This window comes from Abramis brama, assembly GCF_963993115.1.
Source record: "Abramis brama genome assembly, chromosome: 11".
In the NCBI taxonomy this organism is placed as follows: domain Eukaryota; kingdom Metazoa; phylum Chordata; class Actinopteri; order Cypriniformes; family Leuciscidae; genus Abramis; species Abramis brama.
The window spans coordinates 34,177,235-34,196,081 of record NC_139973.1 but is presented as its reverse complement, the minus strand read 5'-3'; the positions used below and the strand labels follow the sequence as shown (position 1 = coordinate 34,196,081).

At 37.5% G+C, this 18,847-nt stretch overlaps 1 protein-coding gene across 1 annotated transcript; it reads right to left on the bottom strand.

Annotated features, from left to right (window-relative positions):
- Positions 1-4,874: 4,874 nt before the first annotated feature.
- fzd7b (frizzled class receptor 7b) lies at positions 4,875-8,698 on the bottom strand. Its single transcript, XM_084128250.1, has 2 exons — positions 8,397-8,698; positions 4,875-7,372 (listed from the first exon to the last, which is right to left on the bottom strand). The coding sequence occupies exon 2, from the start codon at positions 7,361-7,363 to the stop codon at positions 5,723-5,725; it is 1,641 nt and encodes a 546-aa protein (XP_083984376.1). The 5' UTR covers positions 7,364-7,372; positions 8,397-8,698; the 3' UTR covers positions 4,875-5,722.
- Positions 8,699-18,847: the final 10,149 nt, after the last annotated feature.

Below are 18,847 nucleotides of genomic sequence, written 5' to 3'. Positions count from 1 at the left end.
GTAGCAACCATTAAATCTTCTTTGTGTTAACGAAGACAACGCGATTCGGATTCATACCATTCATGAACGACGGTTGTGTTTTGCAGAATGCGCATGCGCAGTATTATTGCCATTCTCCCCCTTACCTACAGAGAGCAGCACTGCGAAAATAATAAGTGAAAATAATCTGACTGCTCACTGCTCTGACTGTTTGGTGCAGCAACCTTGATTAACACTGTAATTGGACCTCAAGGAAGAAAATAAAATAATAAAAAATACAAGTCTTTAAGGGTGCATATAATTTACCTGATACACGGAAAGAAAAAAGAGAAGGAGAAAATGTAGCAACTCAATCCAATATTTTTTTGGCACAAATACTCCCTGATCTGCACTGTGGGAAACTTAACTGAACTGAAGGGGAAATATTATGTATCAAGAAGGAATGTTTCCCTGGGCAACCCCACCGTCAACTTCCTTTTCATAGCCTATTTCTATCGAGGTGAGAGCACAGAATAGGCATCAGATACCTCAACAATCAGGGTGATCTGCTGAGACAGCTCTTTACACAGGTAAACATTGTTAACACCTTGAAAAACATAGGTTAAAGCTTTGTTTGTGAGCTGAGTATCGATACAAAGTCAGGTAATTGTATCTCAAGGGGCTGAAAGACTGTTCCGTAATGGGTATGCAGTTACCTGGGAAAACATGTTTCTTTCAGGAGGTTGAAGGCACCTGGGACACACAGTAGGTAACAGATTTCCACAAAAATGTGCTCAAAATGCTCAACACAGATAAATGTACCTGTTAACCAAAAAGGCTTGACTGTGGGTAACCATAAATTGTCAAGGTGTGGCCATATTCAGATAACCTGTGAGTTATTTTATTAAAGTCACCATGAAATCAAAATGGACAATTTTGTATTTTCTATGGAACATTGCAGTATTTATTATAAATGATTTATCTGTGCACATCTTTATATTTTTCAAATTCATGTGCTCTTATAATCTTTAATCAAAACAACTTCCCCTCTTTCTTGCAGCGACATCTCTTTTATTCTCTGATGATGCATTTACTGGCGTGAGGGCGGGACAACCTGTCAATCACAATGAGATCACAGCAATAGCAAACATGATCCAATCAATTCCCAATGGACAAAATCAAGTCCCGCCCTACATCTTTTTCTTGTTCAAGACATCGTTTTGTTCGTATATACGTCACAATATGGAAGAAAAGACTATCACAACTTAAGTTTCATGCCGACTTTAACTGGTGTGTAAAAAGAACTGTTTAGCATCTTGTTATTTCTGTAAAATATATATTCTTGAGCCTAAAACAGACAGGCTTCTTGTGTTGTATTGCAAAACGTTCATTCACAACCTGTTGTAATGACAAAAACATCTGAATTTTGTCCTAAGCATGACTTTTGCACTATATATGGGTAATTCTCAGGAGACCATAGCATTTGTTGCTTTGTTGTTACTGTTGAAATTTCAAGAAATATTTTTTTCCACCTTGTGGCCCAAAGTATCACTGCCCTAACCAGCGATAAACAATACATTAAGGAGATTCATTCAATAAGGACATTCATGTTTCCAAATATTTAGATGGTAGTCGACTCGTCAACAAATATTACTTTTAAAAAAGTTTTAGTTTTAGTTTCGTTGAAATGGAAGTAGAGACAGATCCTTTTTTTTTTCTATATTGGGATGTGTATCCGAGTGAAACGACTTGGCTCTCGGCTGTGGACTGAATTTTGAGATTGTGCAAGGCAGATCTGAATGCGAGCTTGCAGTCAATTGTAAGAAAAGGGCAGGGTTTAAGAGGACTGAAGGATTGGAGAAGTCTAGTATGTGACGTCTGCCGTTTAACTGGAAAACCGAGTTACCATATTTTTTTAAAAAGAAAGTAAACACTGATGAATAAATCACAGTAAAATTAATAACAAACATTTAGAAAAAAGGCTGAATTTTCTTGCTGCTTAATGGACAATTTTTCAATTTTATTCCGTCTTGAGGGTTACAGCCTTTTCATCCATTTTCCACCTTTCCATATATATCTACATCAGTATTTATCATTACTAATCATTTCATATTACATATTTCAACCTCATAATACTAAGTTTCAAATGTATAATTTAATGTTTTTGGTGTTGAATATTGAAGCAGTTTAAGATCAATGCAAAAAAAAAAGTCTTTGCTAGCAAATATTGTCAAGCACATTATTTAGAGTGTTTTTCTGCCCAAGAAAACAATTTTTTTTTTTACCATAAAAGAGCTGAACTATTGAGCTTGATAATGCAATGTGTAGGCTACACATAATGAAATATTGATAAAGACTGTATGAGAAATTTGCCTCTGTTTGAACTATGTGGTCATTTTTAATGTAGCCTAGGACATGGATCTAAACAAAATAGTAGCTTTTTACTTTTATCAGGTCTTTCAAAAAAAAAAAAAAAAAAGAAATTCTACAGGTGTTAATCTAACAACATGGTAGGCCTATTACCATTTGTTTAAGGACGTTACAAAATATATCCAGTGCGCCGGAATATAGGCCTACTTTACAGGCGAAAACACTTTTCAGACTGAATGGAGTTATCCAGCTTTAATATCTGAGGAAATCGCGGGATCCGGCTAAATGATTGGATACAGAATGATGCACTTAAAATGTATCCACAAAGGTAAAGAGGGAGACATAGGCCTACTGTTAAGTGTCCTCGGCCCAGATGGCGTTGCCTATAGACGAGCACGAAGACACGTAGGCTTCGCGTCAACGTGCCTCATAAAGTTTGGAGCAGGATTGTGGTACCTAGGCTACTCCTTCGTGCTTGTCTATAGGTGTCCTAAAACAAATGGTAATGCCATGTTGTTAGATAGCACCTGTAGAATTTACTATTTTACTAAGCTACTATACTACTAAAAAGAAAAGAAAAAAAGAACTTCTACGGAAGACTGTATTCTCGTAACTTTATTCTCAAAATATTACGACTGTTATTCTCGAAATAGGCCTATTTCGACTTTAATCTTGAAATAGGCTATTATTATTATTTTAACGTTGCGGTTCAGGGCTTTCATATGTCACAACAAAACATGAGCGAACAAAAAACAGTCCTACGTACTCGACCTGATCCGAGCGGGATTCGAACCGGGGTCAAATTTACACTCACAGCTCTTACTGGCCTGCGTCCGTTACACCAGGACAAAGTAAAAGGAAACATTTTACATTTTCTTTGAGTTAAATGTATTTTAATAGTGTGACTTATGCTGCCATCTTATTGGAATTATCGTAAATACGAGTTTCCTAGTTGAAAATTGGACATGAATGCCCTCTCAAGTCATATTTACTACTGGGAAAATTGGAGATAATTTTGATACCCAAGTTTCCGAGTTAGACATGCCATAAACTTTAATATGGCGGAGGGAACGATTGCTGCTGTGACTGGTATCATTTATTAGTCTCTTTCAGAACAGCTACATCACCTTGTCTTGTCCTATAGTCAGTGCATATTTACATAACCATTTGAAGCATATTGTTTGTTTTATACACAGTGAAAAAAAGCATGTATTTGACCTAAATTTCAAAATCATCTGCAAACTGACCATCTAGTCACTGTTGTTTATATGGTTGTCAAGAATGAAATGCTACATTTTAAACGCAACATTTCAATAAATTTTGGCTTTCCCCAAGAAACAGGCATACGTAAACCGGGCGTCCTCCATGATTCCTATTTTTTGTGACAACAAAGCACTTGAAAGCGACAAGCTCAATATCACGACTCCGAAGTGGGACTGTGGGAGGCAAGAAATCTCTGATAGCATGTAAAGGCATGCATCATAAGTTCAGTATCAGTTAATTATATCAGTATAGGGACACATACGTATAACATATTTTTAACATATAACACAAGTTTCCTGAAGTATGAGTGTGTGTGTTTATGTGTTGGCAGCAAATCAGATGGTGACAGTTTATGCTGTTGTAAACCCAACTGTCGATCCAAGGGATGGACATTTCTTGGCTGCACACACTGTGAATTTTACACACTTCACGTCCCCAGAGGCACCGAGTGCCAACAACACCCAATCAGACACCGGGGTGCATGTACCCACACAAATAATCATACTGGAAAAACAACTGCATGATCTAATGTTGGTGTGAAGTTTTTTTGATTGTTTTATGAACATTATTGTTTATAACAGATTAAAAATATGTTTTACAGAGGAAGTTTTGTAATCATAATCTGTGTTATTTCATTAGTGCAGTATCTACTGTATTGTCACAGATACTGTAACCCACCCACCCCCATCACCTTTCAAATGCCGTTACTGAGAAACATCCCCCAACCCCCTGAAAAAAAAAAAAAAACAGGAGAAGGGGACGTGGGATGGGGATGTGGGATGGGACGTGGGATGGGACGTGGGATGGGGATGTGGGATGGGGCGTTTCCCTCACTCTAAAGAATGAAGTGGTATCTAGTTTCATCTGGAGAAGGGAGGAGATCTTATGTTTTGGTGCATCTCAGGGCTTCCTGTTGTCCCAGAGGCAAGGTGACAAACTTCACACCATCCGTGATTATATCCTGTTTTTGTAGGCCACTTTAGGTTTTTTCTTTCTTAAGAGAAATGTTTACTCTTTCACCATCAAAGACCCCCTTGATTCTTTTCTTCACCCATTTTCTGTCATTTTCCTTGATTCAAGCTACACGCTGAAACCATTAATGGACTCGAAACACACGGAGGGCTACTCACTTGAGGCCTGTTATTGTAGTAAATTATGCTTCTATCAGTTTAACAAGTCAACTACTTGTTAACAACTGTTTTGGGAGAAAAATCAAAGTGTCGTCAGGGCAACGACAAGTCACCATTTGTGCAAACAAATTCAAGCCATTGAAAGCAGCTTTTAAAAATCTAATCACTTTATTAAGTGAAATTGAAAAAGGCCTTAAACAAAAGTAATCTGCTTAAATACATCATACATCTTTTGACAGAAATGTGATATTTACAAATAATGAAATATGGTAACATTTCCTCCTGTACATACCTCTTAGCTAAACATTTTTAATCCTGTCAGTCACTTTCACTCCGCTAAGGCCTTTAAAATGCCGGAATATTAAATTACTTCATGAGACCTGACTTAATATGGCAACATGGATGAATAAGCAACTCATGACCATAGAACATTAAATTTAACTAGTTCTAAAATCTAAATAAATGGCCATGTGCAACCAGATACTAAAATATGTAATCTATGAGCAAATGACCCAAAATGTGGTAAATAAACAAAAAACAAAACAAAAGAGACATTCATTCAACAACAGGAATTGATCAGTACTGCAAGGCACAAGACTAAATTGCAGACATTTCTGGCCGCCGTCGGGGGAAGAAATCGCGGCGTAAACTGATAACAAGTCAGCATTAAAGTTCCCACATCAGTATAAAAGATAAGAGTTATGCCATCTTTTCCATAAAAATCATTAGTAGGGTTTCCAAGGCTTAAGGTTTTAAAAACATTTCGAAATTTAGTCCATTGGAGAAATGCATGTTTCTTTGGAGTTGTGCTTTCAAAAGTGTTGGCAAAGTCTGGGCACTTTATATATGTCGCTTTAAATGAGAAAAGAATCATGCTGGGCTCACACAACAGTGTCTTTTACCATCAGCATGGTTCAACATACTATGTGTGACCTGATCGCAGTTCACGTTTCCTTTCAATATTGACCTGTATTTCTCACATGCAGTCCACAAAGTTCAGTTCACACTGTTGTCTCCCCTTGGTTGTTGCCCAGCCTTTTGTAAAACCTTCGCCACGACTGTAGAGTTTTTCCAGACCATATCCAGAATCCTGATGTGATTCCTACAATCATAGTCATGAGGTACTTGATCATGAACACAGTGAAATCAGGCGTCATGGGCGCAAAGTTGTTGGCCGGGCACGGCACGGCAAAGCGCTTGCATGTCTGCATGTGCCAGGTTTTTTCCCACTGCTCACGGAATGCCTGTTCGTAGAAGTAACATGCAATGACGATGGTAGCCGGAACGGTGTAGAGGACGCTGAAAACGCCAATGCGTACCATCAACTTCTCCAGTTTTTCAGTCTTGGTGCCGTCGTGCTTCATAATGGTACGGATGCGGAACAATGAGACAAATCCAGCTAGAAGGAAAGACGTTCCGATGAAGAGGTAAACGAAGAGGGGGGCGAGGACGAATCCACGTAGGGCGTCAACGTTGTAGATGCCCACGTAACATACGCCGGTCAGCAGGTCACCATCCACTTGTCCCAAGGCGAGGATAGTGATGGTCTTCACAGCGGGGACGGCCCATGCTGCCAGGTGGAAATATTGAGAGTTGGCTTCGATAGCTTCATGGCCCCATTTCATTCCAGCAGAAAGGAACCAGGTGAGAGACAGGATCACCCACCAGATTGAACTGGCCATCCCAAAGAAATACAGGATCATGAAGAGAATGGTGCAGCCCTCCTTTTTAGTTCCTTGTGCCACAGTCCTATAAGCATCATCCTTGAACTTGTCAATGCAGACCACCTTGTCCTCCAGCAAAAACCCGGCTGCATAAGCCACTGCCACCATGAAGTAACACCCAGAGAGGAAGATGATGGGGCGTTCCGGGTAACGGAACCGGCGCATATCCACAAGGTAAGTGAGGACCGTGAACAGGGTACTCACACAGCACAGGATAGACCAGATTCCCACCCAGAGCCGACCGAATCGGACCTCTTCCTCCTTGAAGTACATCAGCCCATGGGGTTGTTTGTGCTCGCAAGGGGCGCCACAGTTTTTCGCCCCCAAAAACTGGTAATTGAGGTAGGTAGGGACTGTGAGTTGAAGAGGGCAAGAGAAAGCCTGACTTTGGCGTGACAAATGCACACGTGGAGTGAAGGGGTCTGGTATGTGTGGCGTGGGGTCTGTCGTCGGGATGTCGGGGTCTGATTTGTTCTGTCCCACACAGATCTCTCCGGCTCCATGCACGGGAAAGTTCTCACAGCGGAGTCGTTCGGGCCACTGGAAGCCGAACTTGTTCATGAGGGCCTCGCATCCTTGTCTTGCACGCTCACACAAGGAACGACAGGGTGGAATTGCCTGTTCTAGAACTGTACACACTGGCGCGTACATGGAACAGAGGAAAAACTTCAAATCTTGAGAACATTGAACTTTGACCAGGGGGTAGAACTGGTGCACCTCCAGTCCTGCATCCTCCTGGTTGGTGTGTCCCAGGAGGTTTGGCATGATAGTTTGGTTATACTGAATGTCTGTACACAGGGGGATAGATATGGGCTGGCAGAACCCGTGATCTGGGGTGGATATACCCTTCTCTCCGTGATACTGGGCTGAACACAGTCCAAGCAGAAATGTTGTGATGAACATGTTGCATACCGCCATGATTGTCGTCTGGAAAACACAGAAAATGGAAAACCATTTTAACATTTATTCCTCACAAATAACTAGTACCTATTTTTATGTTTCTAGTAGTTATTTTAACTGATGTTAAGAAATCCAATAGTGACTACTATCTTTAACAATTTCACTAGTAACAAATCATTGAATATGCATACTTTTCTAAATGATCTATTCAGTTCATTGTTAACCAAATAGCAGAAACTACTCTACATTGTTACTGGAAGCAAATGGATTGGAAATTCTGAGGGGGTTTACATTGCAACCATTCACTTCTGACTACAATGCATTGTATTTGTTGCTAGTACCCATTTTAACTTTACTATTGACTATTCATAAGGTTATACTAGTACTTAATCTTTAATGCTTAACTATTCAAATTTATTAGTATCTAGTCTCAGTTTTCTCAGAATATTAGGTTTCTAGTAACACCGTGAGTAACACCCATCTTACTAGTAAAATGTATTATTGTAACTATAAAAAGTAGCCATTCTGACTAGTCATTACATATTAAACAACTAACTACTGAGCTAGTGTAACTAGTGAGAAAAAAAAAGTTAGGCTACTAGTTACATTAAAGACCACCCCCTAGAATTCAGTAGCAAAATCTGCAATTTGTTACCAGTAACAATGGAAAAGTTACAACGCGAGTATGGGGTTCGTAACTAGTAGCAAATTAAAAACTACTAGTATGCCGTGATTATTAGTGAATAACTAGATAAACACTATTAATTACTGGAAAAAGTGTCTCTAACGAACAATTAATATTAACCATTTCAAAAGTCACTATTGAATTTCTTAGTAGCAATAAAATAATACCAAACATAAAACGTATAGCAGTAATACGTTTAATGAAAAAGTGTGAAAACAAGTTTTGGGGAAACTTTTAAACAAAGGAATGTTTCACTGACTAAGACTAAGTCGTAAGATGTATATCTACACAGATAAAGCCCTAAAAAGAGACTCAAACTTAATCTATTACCGCATGGAAACCGAACACAAACAAATGTAAACTTACTGGAATTTAGGTGTTCCGCGAAACTTGTGCAACAATGTGATATTCCTCCAGACGTGACCGATCACTCGTACAAGGCGAGTCACAAACTATCCTCCAGTCTTGCGTTCAGGTATTCATGACCCCTTTTTCGAGACTCATCCACATATTTCATCATTAGAATTCCCAAACATCTGCCTCCTTTTACGCTCGGCCCTCCTCTCCCTTAAAACAATGTAAGAAACTTTCTCCGCCACTCCTGTTGAATCTGCAGCTCTATCTCTGTAAAGTTGATACGCTGACTCCACATTGCTCCACACAGTAATGATAAAACGGTTTCAAGCGGCCCTTCATTCAAGGCCCCTAGCACCTCTCCGCTGGGCGCCTTGAAACCGTCATACCTTCCGACCAATGGGAAGATGTGTTTTTCATAACGAAACGTTCCTTATTGGATCGGAAGGAATATTTCAGAAAAAAGGTGGGGTACTGGGATTACAGTGTCTTCCTCACCTAAATGAATTTCCTTTCATTTATTTTAAATGTATGAATATGTAGGTATGTCTCTGACGAAGTGAAATGAGTGTTATAATGCTTCGGTTCAAAGTCAAAACTTTTTTGCTTAGGTGATTTAAAATGTCTTCAAAAATTGGCCACATTTAAATGGGACAGGTTTTTTTTTTTTTTTTTTTTTAGCGATCTGGGATTCTGGTGCAAGAACTTTAGAAATAGATGCTTGTGTTGTTAAATAATAGATTTATAGCGGTGACTCCTCAACTGAATGTGATTTCTGCCACATACATCATAAAGCCATTTGGTGATGAAGTGGGAGCCGGACTGAATTATTAATCTCAAACAAATATAAGAGGACATTCAACTTGTGAAAATGTTAAGTTTGGTGATTTGTAACCTGAAAATGGGCAGAAAGCCTGTGCATGTGTATTTATGATAACTGAGAAATCTGTTATGAGAAAACGCTGGCCAAGGACGGGTTGAAAGCCATAGGCCAAAGCAATGACATGCTCCTGCTGTAATGGCCGTATTTATGGGGATGTTTATATCTTAGAGTTGTTTATAAATCTCGATGGTATGTGAGCTTTGGAGATTTATACAGCCAGAAATATATGATGATGAAACCAAACCAGGACAAAACTCACAAAAGCATATGGTGACACACTACAATATTCTTTTTTTTAACCCCTATTTCTGTCTAAGCCAAAAGCAAGGCATATAACAGATGCTTTTGAGACAGTATTATTCAAAGCATTTTTCAGACATGCTTCAAATAGTTTTTCCATTTCTCCATGAATGTGTGCTTGACAAATCTGATAGCAATCATCCTTTATCAGAGTTTAAATAAACCTGATCAATGATTCTAAAGTTTATCATTATGTTCTTTTTTGCTTATCAACATTTCTGGCAGAAAGATGTTTGGAGTTAATGTCTATTACAAGTATTTTATCAATCTGTCAGCGTTCCTTATCTCGTTGCATTCTCGTGAATTAATGACACAAATACACAGTATTCAATATCCCTTAAAACTGATTCATTGATTTTTTTAGGAGCACTCTGGACTCACATCTGAAAGAAAGTCCCTCAAAGAAAACTGATTATGTGAGAGTAGAGCAGTCTGTACTGTTTCAAATGCTTTTCTGCAGATTTTTTATCAAAATATGACACTTGTAGTCTTTAAGAATATATTGAAGTGAAGAAGAGCTTTTGATCTTTCACCAGACCATAAGAAAGACATATCAATATCCCACTCAGATAATGCATCTAAATCTAACACCTAATTACTTCAATGTTTATCTCCTTTCTTTCTCCATTCTTTCCTCTCTCACACACACACTCTGACAACAATTTGTCGTTCCTAACACTGTATTGTGGCTTTCATGGTGCCAAAGAAGCATTTGGTTTTCTTTTGGTGTGTGAGAGAGGTGAGACACTTCACGCAATTCACATCTGTTTAGCCTAAAATAACAACTAATTCAATTTAATGAATGGTAAAATAAAAAATATCTTTACCAAAGGGCAAATCTAACTTGAATCGGTTAGAATCCAATTGTTTCTCATGCCGAGGATAAAAACTGCGGTGTAGAGTAACTCCTGTTTCACAGTATAGAGATTTAGTGATTCAGAGCATCTTGTACACTAAATGCTGCCAGTGTGAAAGCACAATAGACACATGCTGCTCACGCGCCACTTACGTATTATGCTTTTTTACGCTTATGTATTTAGTGTGAAACGGCCCTTACATTAAAGGGATAGTTCACCAAAACATTCATCATTTACTCACCCTCAAGTTGTTCCAAACCTGTTTGAGTTTCTCCCTTCTGTCGAACACAAAAGGAGATATATTGAAGAATGTTGGTAACCAGACAATTGACGGCACCCATTGACTTCCATAAAAAAATTCTATGGCGACTGTCAACTCTGATTACCAATATATCTTCTTTTGTGAAACTCATACAGGTTTGGAACAACTTGTGGGTGAGTAAATGATGACGAAATGTACACAGTCTACAAGGCTTTTGTAGACAACTGAAATCGAGAAAGGTCTTGTTTTTAAAGTTTCGTTGCAAGCTGTTCACATATGTGACCCTGGATCACAAAACCAGTCACAACAAGTCGCACGGGTATATTTGTGGCAATAGCCAATAATACATTGTATGGGTCAAAATTATCGCTTTTTCTTTTATGCCAAAAATCATTAGGATATTAAGTAAAGATCATGCTCCATGAATATATTTTGTAAATTTCCTACCGTAAATATTTAAAACATTTATTTTTGTGAGTGAATGCAGCACAGTCGGGAATATAAATGGAGAACTTTAAAGGCGATTTTCTGAATGTTTAGATTTTTTTGAACCCTCAGATTCCAGATTTTCAAATAGTTGTATCTCAGCCAAATACTGTACATCAATGGAAAACTAATATTTATTCAGCTTTCAGATGATGTATAAATCTCAGTTTCAAAAAATTGACCCATGTGACTGGTTTTGTGGTCCAGGGTCACATATTGGCAATAAAAAGCAATTAATACATGTAAATTCTTATATATAGCCCCTTTAATTTTTCCATTATTTTAGTGTCATGAGATGGTGTTTTGTCTTTGTTTGTATGACCCTGCGCATCTACTATGGATATTGGCCATGTTTCACCTTGAACTTTCTGTTTTGCCACCTATTAATTATTTTTATGGTGGTTATCAGTACATTTTAAAGAGAAAAGCTGATTTTGTTAGTCCAAGATTGGTGTAGTAACATTATATCAGTTAATGAAATTTACATTTTAGGGTGAATTTAATAGAATATTTTTTTTTAAAGTGTGTGCAATTTTTTGTCTGTTTTTTAGCATCTGTTAATTGGGTACAAAAGTCAGATTGTTTAGAAAAGAGGTCATGGAAAAGTCACTTAAAGATCAAATTATCACATGATTGCCATTTAAGAATGTTATCTGAATTAAGCTGCTCATTAACTTAACTCACCTGACCTGGGGCCTGTACCATGAAGCCGGATTAGGTGGCTAGCCAGCTATGTTTCAGCTTAGTTTCCGCCAACCCTGGGTTTTAGGTACTATGAAAGTAGCTCGGCTTTAATCGGTGTTCGTTACCATGGTATCTTACGCTGCACGGCTAACCTGCTCTGGGGCAGGTTATGTTCTGGATTCAAGATCTCAGACCGAAGTTTGACCAATCAGCTGAGAGCAAAGAAACATTATAGGTGACGTAACTTATTCCCAGTGTCTGTTGCAATGACTTCACCTTTTCTTCCAAATCCGGTGGACATCTCAGCGCAAATTGTTTGACGAGCACTTCGTAGAGAAAGAGTTTTTAGCCAGACAAAATCCCCTTGCCTTAACTGATAGTTACTTGTATGAAAGATACAGATTTTCCGCGGAAGGAATGTCTTATCTTTGCGAACTTCTTGAGCCTCACATAAAGAATTTAACACGTCGAATTCATGCACTTACTGTACCGCAAATTGTATTGCGTAATGCGTTGCGTTTTTTTTTTTATTGTGTGTGTGCAAGTGGTACATTCTTGCACGGCGGGTGACGCACAGAAGCTAGGGGAAAACATATGTTTGTCGAACCATTCGCAAGATGGTCCTCGCTCTGCAGGAGTACATGAAAAGCTTCATTAATAGTGTTCCCCGGACATTTATCGACCATGTCCATAAAAGAGGGCTTTTATAAAATTGCCGGTAATATATATTGATAGGGTGACATCACATGAACACTTTTTTTTTTCTCAAAAAGCAAATTTCACAAATGTACTATACAATATAATACATGTTAAGAATTATTTTGAATCTTTTTTATTATTCTTCTGATAATCTTATGATAGGATTCCCAAGTCATTGCAACATGTATGCAGTCTATTGCTCCAATCTCCACTGCTCTAGGGGAACATGAGGCAGATTATGTTAATAGGAAGTCCTATCACAGCCTTAATGTTCAGGTAGAGATGATGTGAATATGTGAGATGATTATTTTCTGTGAGATGAATCTTTAAATTAATAGTAACATTAACAGATATAACAATGATCTACTAAACATTTCATCTGCAGATGACTTGTGGTCATGAACATATGATCAAGTTTGGATGCCAAATGGCCTGGCTCCAGTGCTTGTCTTACAAATTTTCCTTGAGTCTGTGTTGTGTCAGCGCTTTGAGGAAAGCAAGTTAAATTTGGTACAGTACAAAACACTGTTAATTTGAACTGAGATAGAAAAACCTACACAATGACCCCCTATCATGACCCTCAGACAGGGCCACAGCACCGCTTCAGTGTGGCCCTCAGTAAAACCAGAGTGAAGATAGAGATGACCTTTGGCATCCTAAAGGCACATTTCAACTGTGTTCGGCGCTTCAGAGTCACCAGAGCGGGCATCACAGATAGTGGCTGTATGTGCCATTCTGCACAATATAGCCACCAGTAGAAAGAGCGAGAAACAACACAAAACCAGCTTCTCCCCGATGAAACTGACCCGATCACACTTGACCACCCAGCTGGTGCAGATGTAGATGCAATCACCATACAATATTACACTTAATAAAAGCACATTGAAACTGCAGATATGTCTCAAACTGTTTTATTGGTTTTGTGGGATGGGAGAGAGAAAGAGAGCAAGATAAAGTTGCATTAATAAATATTCATACTAAAGTGTTACTTGGTTAAATAAGATATAGATAGAGATAGATATATATATATATATATATATATATATATATATATATATAGATCAGTTTTATCCAGCTGTTTGATTTTGTTTGGAGCCTCCTCAGCTCACAGTCAGCTCCTTTAGTGTGCAGTCTAGTTCAAGTCTCCTTTAGTGTGCAGTCTAGCTTGAGACTCTTTTAGTGTGCAGTCTAGTTCAAGACTCCTTTAGTGTGCAGTCTAGTTCAAGACTCCTTTTGTACAGGGCCCTGACTGAGTCTGTTTCCACCTGAAACATAATTCCACCACAAACATGATCATTACAAGTTTTCTGGAGGCTCATCAAAATCACAAAAAGTTCCTTGACTTCCTACAAACACAGGACTGACTGTAATTTATGTCAAGGGTTTTAAATCCTTACACATTTCTTCTGAAGCCCATTGAGGTAGAGGCCTCAGTTTCTGGGTCAGGTTGTGAAAAATCCTACAAAAGAGATGTGTAAGGGCCAGTCCCTTTTTTATGCCACACATTCAAATGTTTGCCATAATAAAAAGCCCAGTGCATTCACATCAGCAACTGTCTGAGAACACACAGACAGAGTGTCTTCATCATTTGCTTCACCCTAATAAATAAAAGTAGGCCACTGTAAAGCATAACTGTTGTAAAGCAGGTTATGTTTGGTGTTCTGTCTGCTGCATACTGACCTCTGTGTGGGAGACTGTGTCTGTGTGTCTGTGTCTGTGTGTGTGAATGTGTGCTAGCTTCAACAGGGACACTGTATTTCCCTGCAGAACATACAGTCAGCCATATTTAAAACTTAAAAAAAAAGTAGTAATGTATTGCACACGTACCCAGTGTTACTTGCTTAGAGGAGCCAGCACCAGGGTCAGATTGTACAGCACCTGTAATCCCATCCATAATCGGCCGTCCCTTATTGCCTACTCAGAGCCAACTCCTCCGCCAGTGTATTCTGGTTTTCTGAATTTAATTCTTTATTTCTGTTTGCTGCAAACAAGTGTGATAAAATGTTCACAAAAGTAATAAAAGGTTGTGGTAAATACTCTTTGAATTAACTCCTTGAAATAACCACTTTGAATTATATTTTTATATTTTGTCTTTATCTGCTGCCAAGAACATTTGGAGTTGGGGTTGCATCTAAAAATCTAAAAATCAATGAATGTTAATCTTTCTTAGTAGCCTACATACATGCACATTTTTTATATATTACAAAAATAGGCTATTGGCTATATTACACATATAGGCTACACATACATATATACATACATCATTTTACATAAATATAGAATGTATTTGTTTAACTTACACATTAACAATCAGCAATCTTTCTCCAACAGTCTTCTCTTGCTTTGGCAGCAGAGACCGTATTGTTTCGAGCTTGAAATACATATTTAAATTAATCGTAATTATGAATGATTATCTCTTGCTCCTCCGCGGAAAAATATATTGCTCTAGCTTTACCCGCGATTGGTTGTTCAGTGTCGACGTCACTCTTTTATGTGCACGCGCGCGTGGAGTAATCATAGCTTAAGGATCAAAGCCTGAGTTGACAGAGAAAGTTGATGAGCTGCATCATGGTACCAATAAAGCCTGATTGCATCGGTTTGGTTTTGTCAACTCAAAACTAATCCTGTAACCCCGAGTTTGTTAAGCTACCTTCATGGTACAGGCCCCAGATCCTCAATAATCCCAGCTTTCATTGCTGTACAGCAATATGGTAACAGCAATAAGCAATAACTAAAATGGGGAAAAATGTTCATCAGAATAATAGTTCAGTGTGTGCCTGTGACAGATACTCACTTATTAACAAAAGATACTAATAAGTGTTTCATAATGTGCAGCTGTTTCTGGGGTGCTTTTCAGTCATTGTTAAGTCCTTTCATTAATTTCCTTGCTTGTGGTGCATGAGTCCGAGTGAAAACAGACCAGGAAAGTCAAACACTAATACCCAAGCAGCTCCGCTAGGAAAAACACCACATGCAACATTGTGTCTGTGTAGTGTACAGCACCGCTAATGGGTTGGTATACATTTGACTTGGTCTGGTCTCAAATGGGAATCTTCTCTCAAATGGAGGAAAAGTACATTTACACACTCCTGCTGCTGATACACCTCATCAACGGCTCTCTGCTGACCGAACGCAGGGAAGGTTCATTCTAAATGGGTGGTTGTGTTAAATATCTGAATCAGGAGGGGTGAGTGCAAGAAGGAATGCAGGAAAGAGTAGCGCTCCAGTTGGCCTGAAACTGACCACAGATTACTTAGTGCTTAGATGCAGTCTAATGGATTCAGAGCAGTGTCAGAGCAGGTTTTTTTTTTTTTTTTTTTTTTTTTTTTTTTTTTTTTTTTTTTTTTTTATTATTAAGAGGTAATATTTTCACCCTGGAGTTCATTTTCAGGGGCATTTTTTTTTTACCTTATGCATGCTGACACATTTTTTTTAAAGCAAATAAAACATACTATGCGTAATTATTTTTATTTCAAAACATTATGGCTCAATTAGTTTTGGAAATAAATTGTCTATAAAAAAAAAAAAAAAATATATATATATATATATATATATATATATATATATATATATATATATATAACCTATATTTCCCCTTGGAGATGATTTTCAAGGCCAAATTAATAAATAACAAATATTATAACAAATTAAATAATATAGCCTATATAAAATGATTCAAAATAGAAAAAAAATATTTGCCCCTAATTTAAAAAAAAAATTTTTTATGGCATTTTCAGTGGCATTTTTGCTGCGTCCTGTTTAATTTCTGAGCCTCATTCAGAGTCTGGATTCATTTTTACTTCAATTTACTTAAAATTTTTTTGAAAGATTTGTTTGACCAAAATTTTTTTTTTTTTTTTTTTAATTTTTTTAACTGCTTATTATATTTATATATGGGTTATGCCATATTAAATTGGATGCCATAAAAATGTGTTACATTTATGCATTTAGAAGACGCCTTTATCTAAAAGGAGCAAATGCTGGCATCTTGTATTGGTACTTCTTGCTGAACTTCCAGTCTTTCCCATTCAGTATTAGCACATATTTATCTGCTCTTTCTTTCTTTCTTTCTTTCTTTCTTTCTTTCTTTCTTTCTTTCTTTCTTTCTTTCTTTCTTTCTTTCTTTCTTTCTTTCTTTCTCTAAAATACATATTTTGACATTCCATCTGGGACAAAGTGCAGCTTACAAAAACCAGGCAACAGTCTCCTCAATGAGAATTTCTTGATCATTCTGTCAAAACCCTCACATTTTCACATTCTCTCATTTTATTCATGTAATGTTTGCAAGAACTGAGACACTAAAAGTGACGTTTGAGCCTCTCTTGTGTCATTCCTCTGAGCCCTGTGTCTGTGTTCTTAATATAGCAGGAAAATCCTGCCTAATACCTCCAGTGCATTTGATGTACCTCGTGGTGGCCGTGACTGGCCTGGTCCCCCATGTGCTGCCCTACTTCCATGTAATGTAAACTATACTATATCAAACTACACAGCCGAATTCTTGATGGGTCAGACTAAAGGAGAACTGGAGGATGGGGCAGCGTTGCTTTGCTGATGTAACATGTGGAAAGACAGAAGACATCAGATGCTGATTGTGTAACAAAGTGTTGGACTATATACAGTTCAGTTTAAATTGTTTTTGAATGCACACACTTCGACAAAGAATATAATTTAAATTAATGACAAAATTGAGTTGAATATTACATTACACGTTACATTAATCTGTAGTGTGATAAAACTGCAAAGTTACACTACTATATTTTTCTTTATTGTTTTTAGAAGAAGTCTCTTATGCTCACCAAGGCCATTTATTTGATTAAAATACAGCAAACAATCATATTGTGAAAGGTTGTCCATTTAAAATATGTGTTTTCTAGTATATTATATTTTAAAATGAAATCTGATTTTTTTCAGCATCATTACTACATGATCCTTCAGAAATCATTCAAATATGCTGATTTGGTGGAAACATTGGCTCTTTTTTAAACTTACTATGGCAAACTGTTAAAAAATACTTGTGCTGCTTAATATTTTTGTGGGAACGGTCATACATTTTTTTTAGGATTCTCTGAAAGTTCAAAAGAACAGCATTTGAAATAATTTTTTAAACAATTTTAAACATCTTTACTGTCACTCTTGATCAATTTACTGCATCATTGCTGAATAAAGTATTAATTTCCTTAAAAAAATTAATGCTCAGAAACATGAACTGAATAAGTGCGTTTGCACTTTAAAAGTTTGGTTTCAGTTAAGGTTCATTTAAGGTTCAGACTGAGGCAGTAATTTGTCTTTATTGTTATATAAAGTGTCAATATCACGTAAAATCTTTAGTTTTATGATGAATAACTCCTAGAACAACCTGTACAGCTTAAAAAAAAATTGTACAAAAGAATTCTGCATAAGCTGTTAATTTCTGCTTGAATGCCTTGATCAATAGATACAGCTTATCTTGTTTTGAACCTGGAACATTCCTTTTAGCTTTCTTCCGAGTTCTGACTGTTAAAACATGTCCGGTGTGCTCAACTAAACTGTTGTCAGAGGTGGTTTTGCAGTGTGAACAATTGCTTGAAAGTAGCATGTGCTCAAAGCATTTTGGAGACAAAAGTTGTCAGTTTAACAGGTTTACCTTATCAACAAAACCAAAAAATTGAAGGGTTTCAATGAGCTGCCAAAAGACAATAGCCCCCTTCCCCCTGTTGAAATCCCATTATGTTAAAGGAAACCCACACTCCTCCAGCAGACCCCCCACTGGGCCTCACTCTTTCTCTCTCTTTCTCCAAATAACTAGATAATTTGCATGCTAAGTATGGGTGGCTATTTTGTTGATAATGGTCAATGGAAGAGTGATATGCAGATTAAATGAGCAGGCAGAGGGATTTATTGTTTGAAGACTCAATCTCACATGGAGCAGGGAGGAGAGGAAGACAGGAAATAAAGAGCAGAGCGGGATGGGGAGGAGGGTAAGAGGAAAATATTCTCAATAGGAAAAAAGCCAGTGTTTTATAAGATTCCAGATAGTTGCACAAGGTAATAAAGTAGTGATAGTGTCTCTTAAATTTCCTCCCTTCCACTAAAAAAAAGAGACTTTTGAATTGATTAAAGGCCGTTTTAATCAAAGAAGGAAAAATTCAAGACTGTTTTGATGGAATATTCCAAACATAACTGTACTTTTTTAATTCACTCCATGCTCCGAAAGCACAAATACATCTATCTATCATCTTCCATACTGCAGTTAACAGTAAAAAGTTTTGTTGTGACAGCTCCCACAAATCCTCACACTTCACCCCTGATGCAG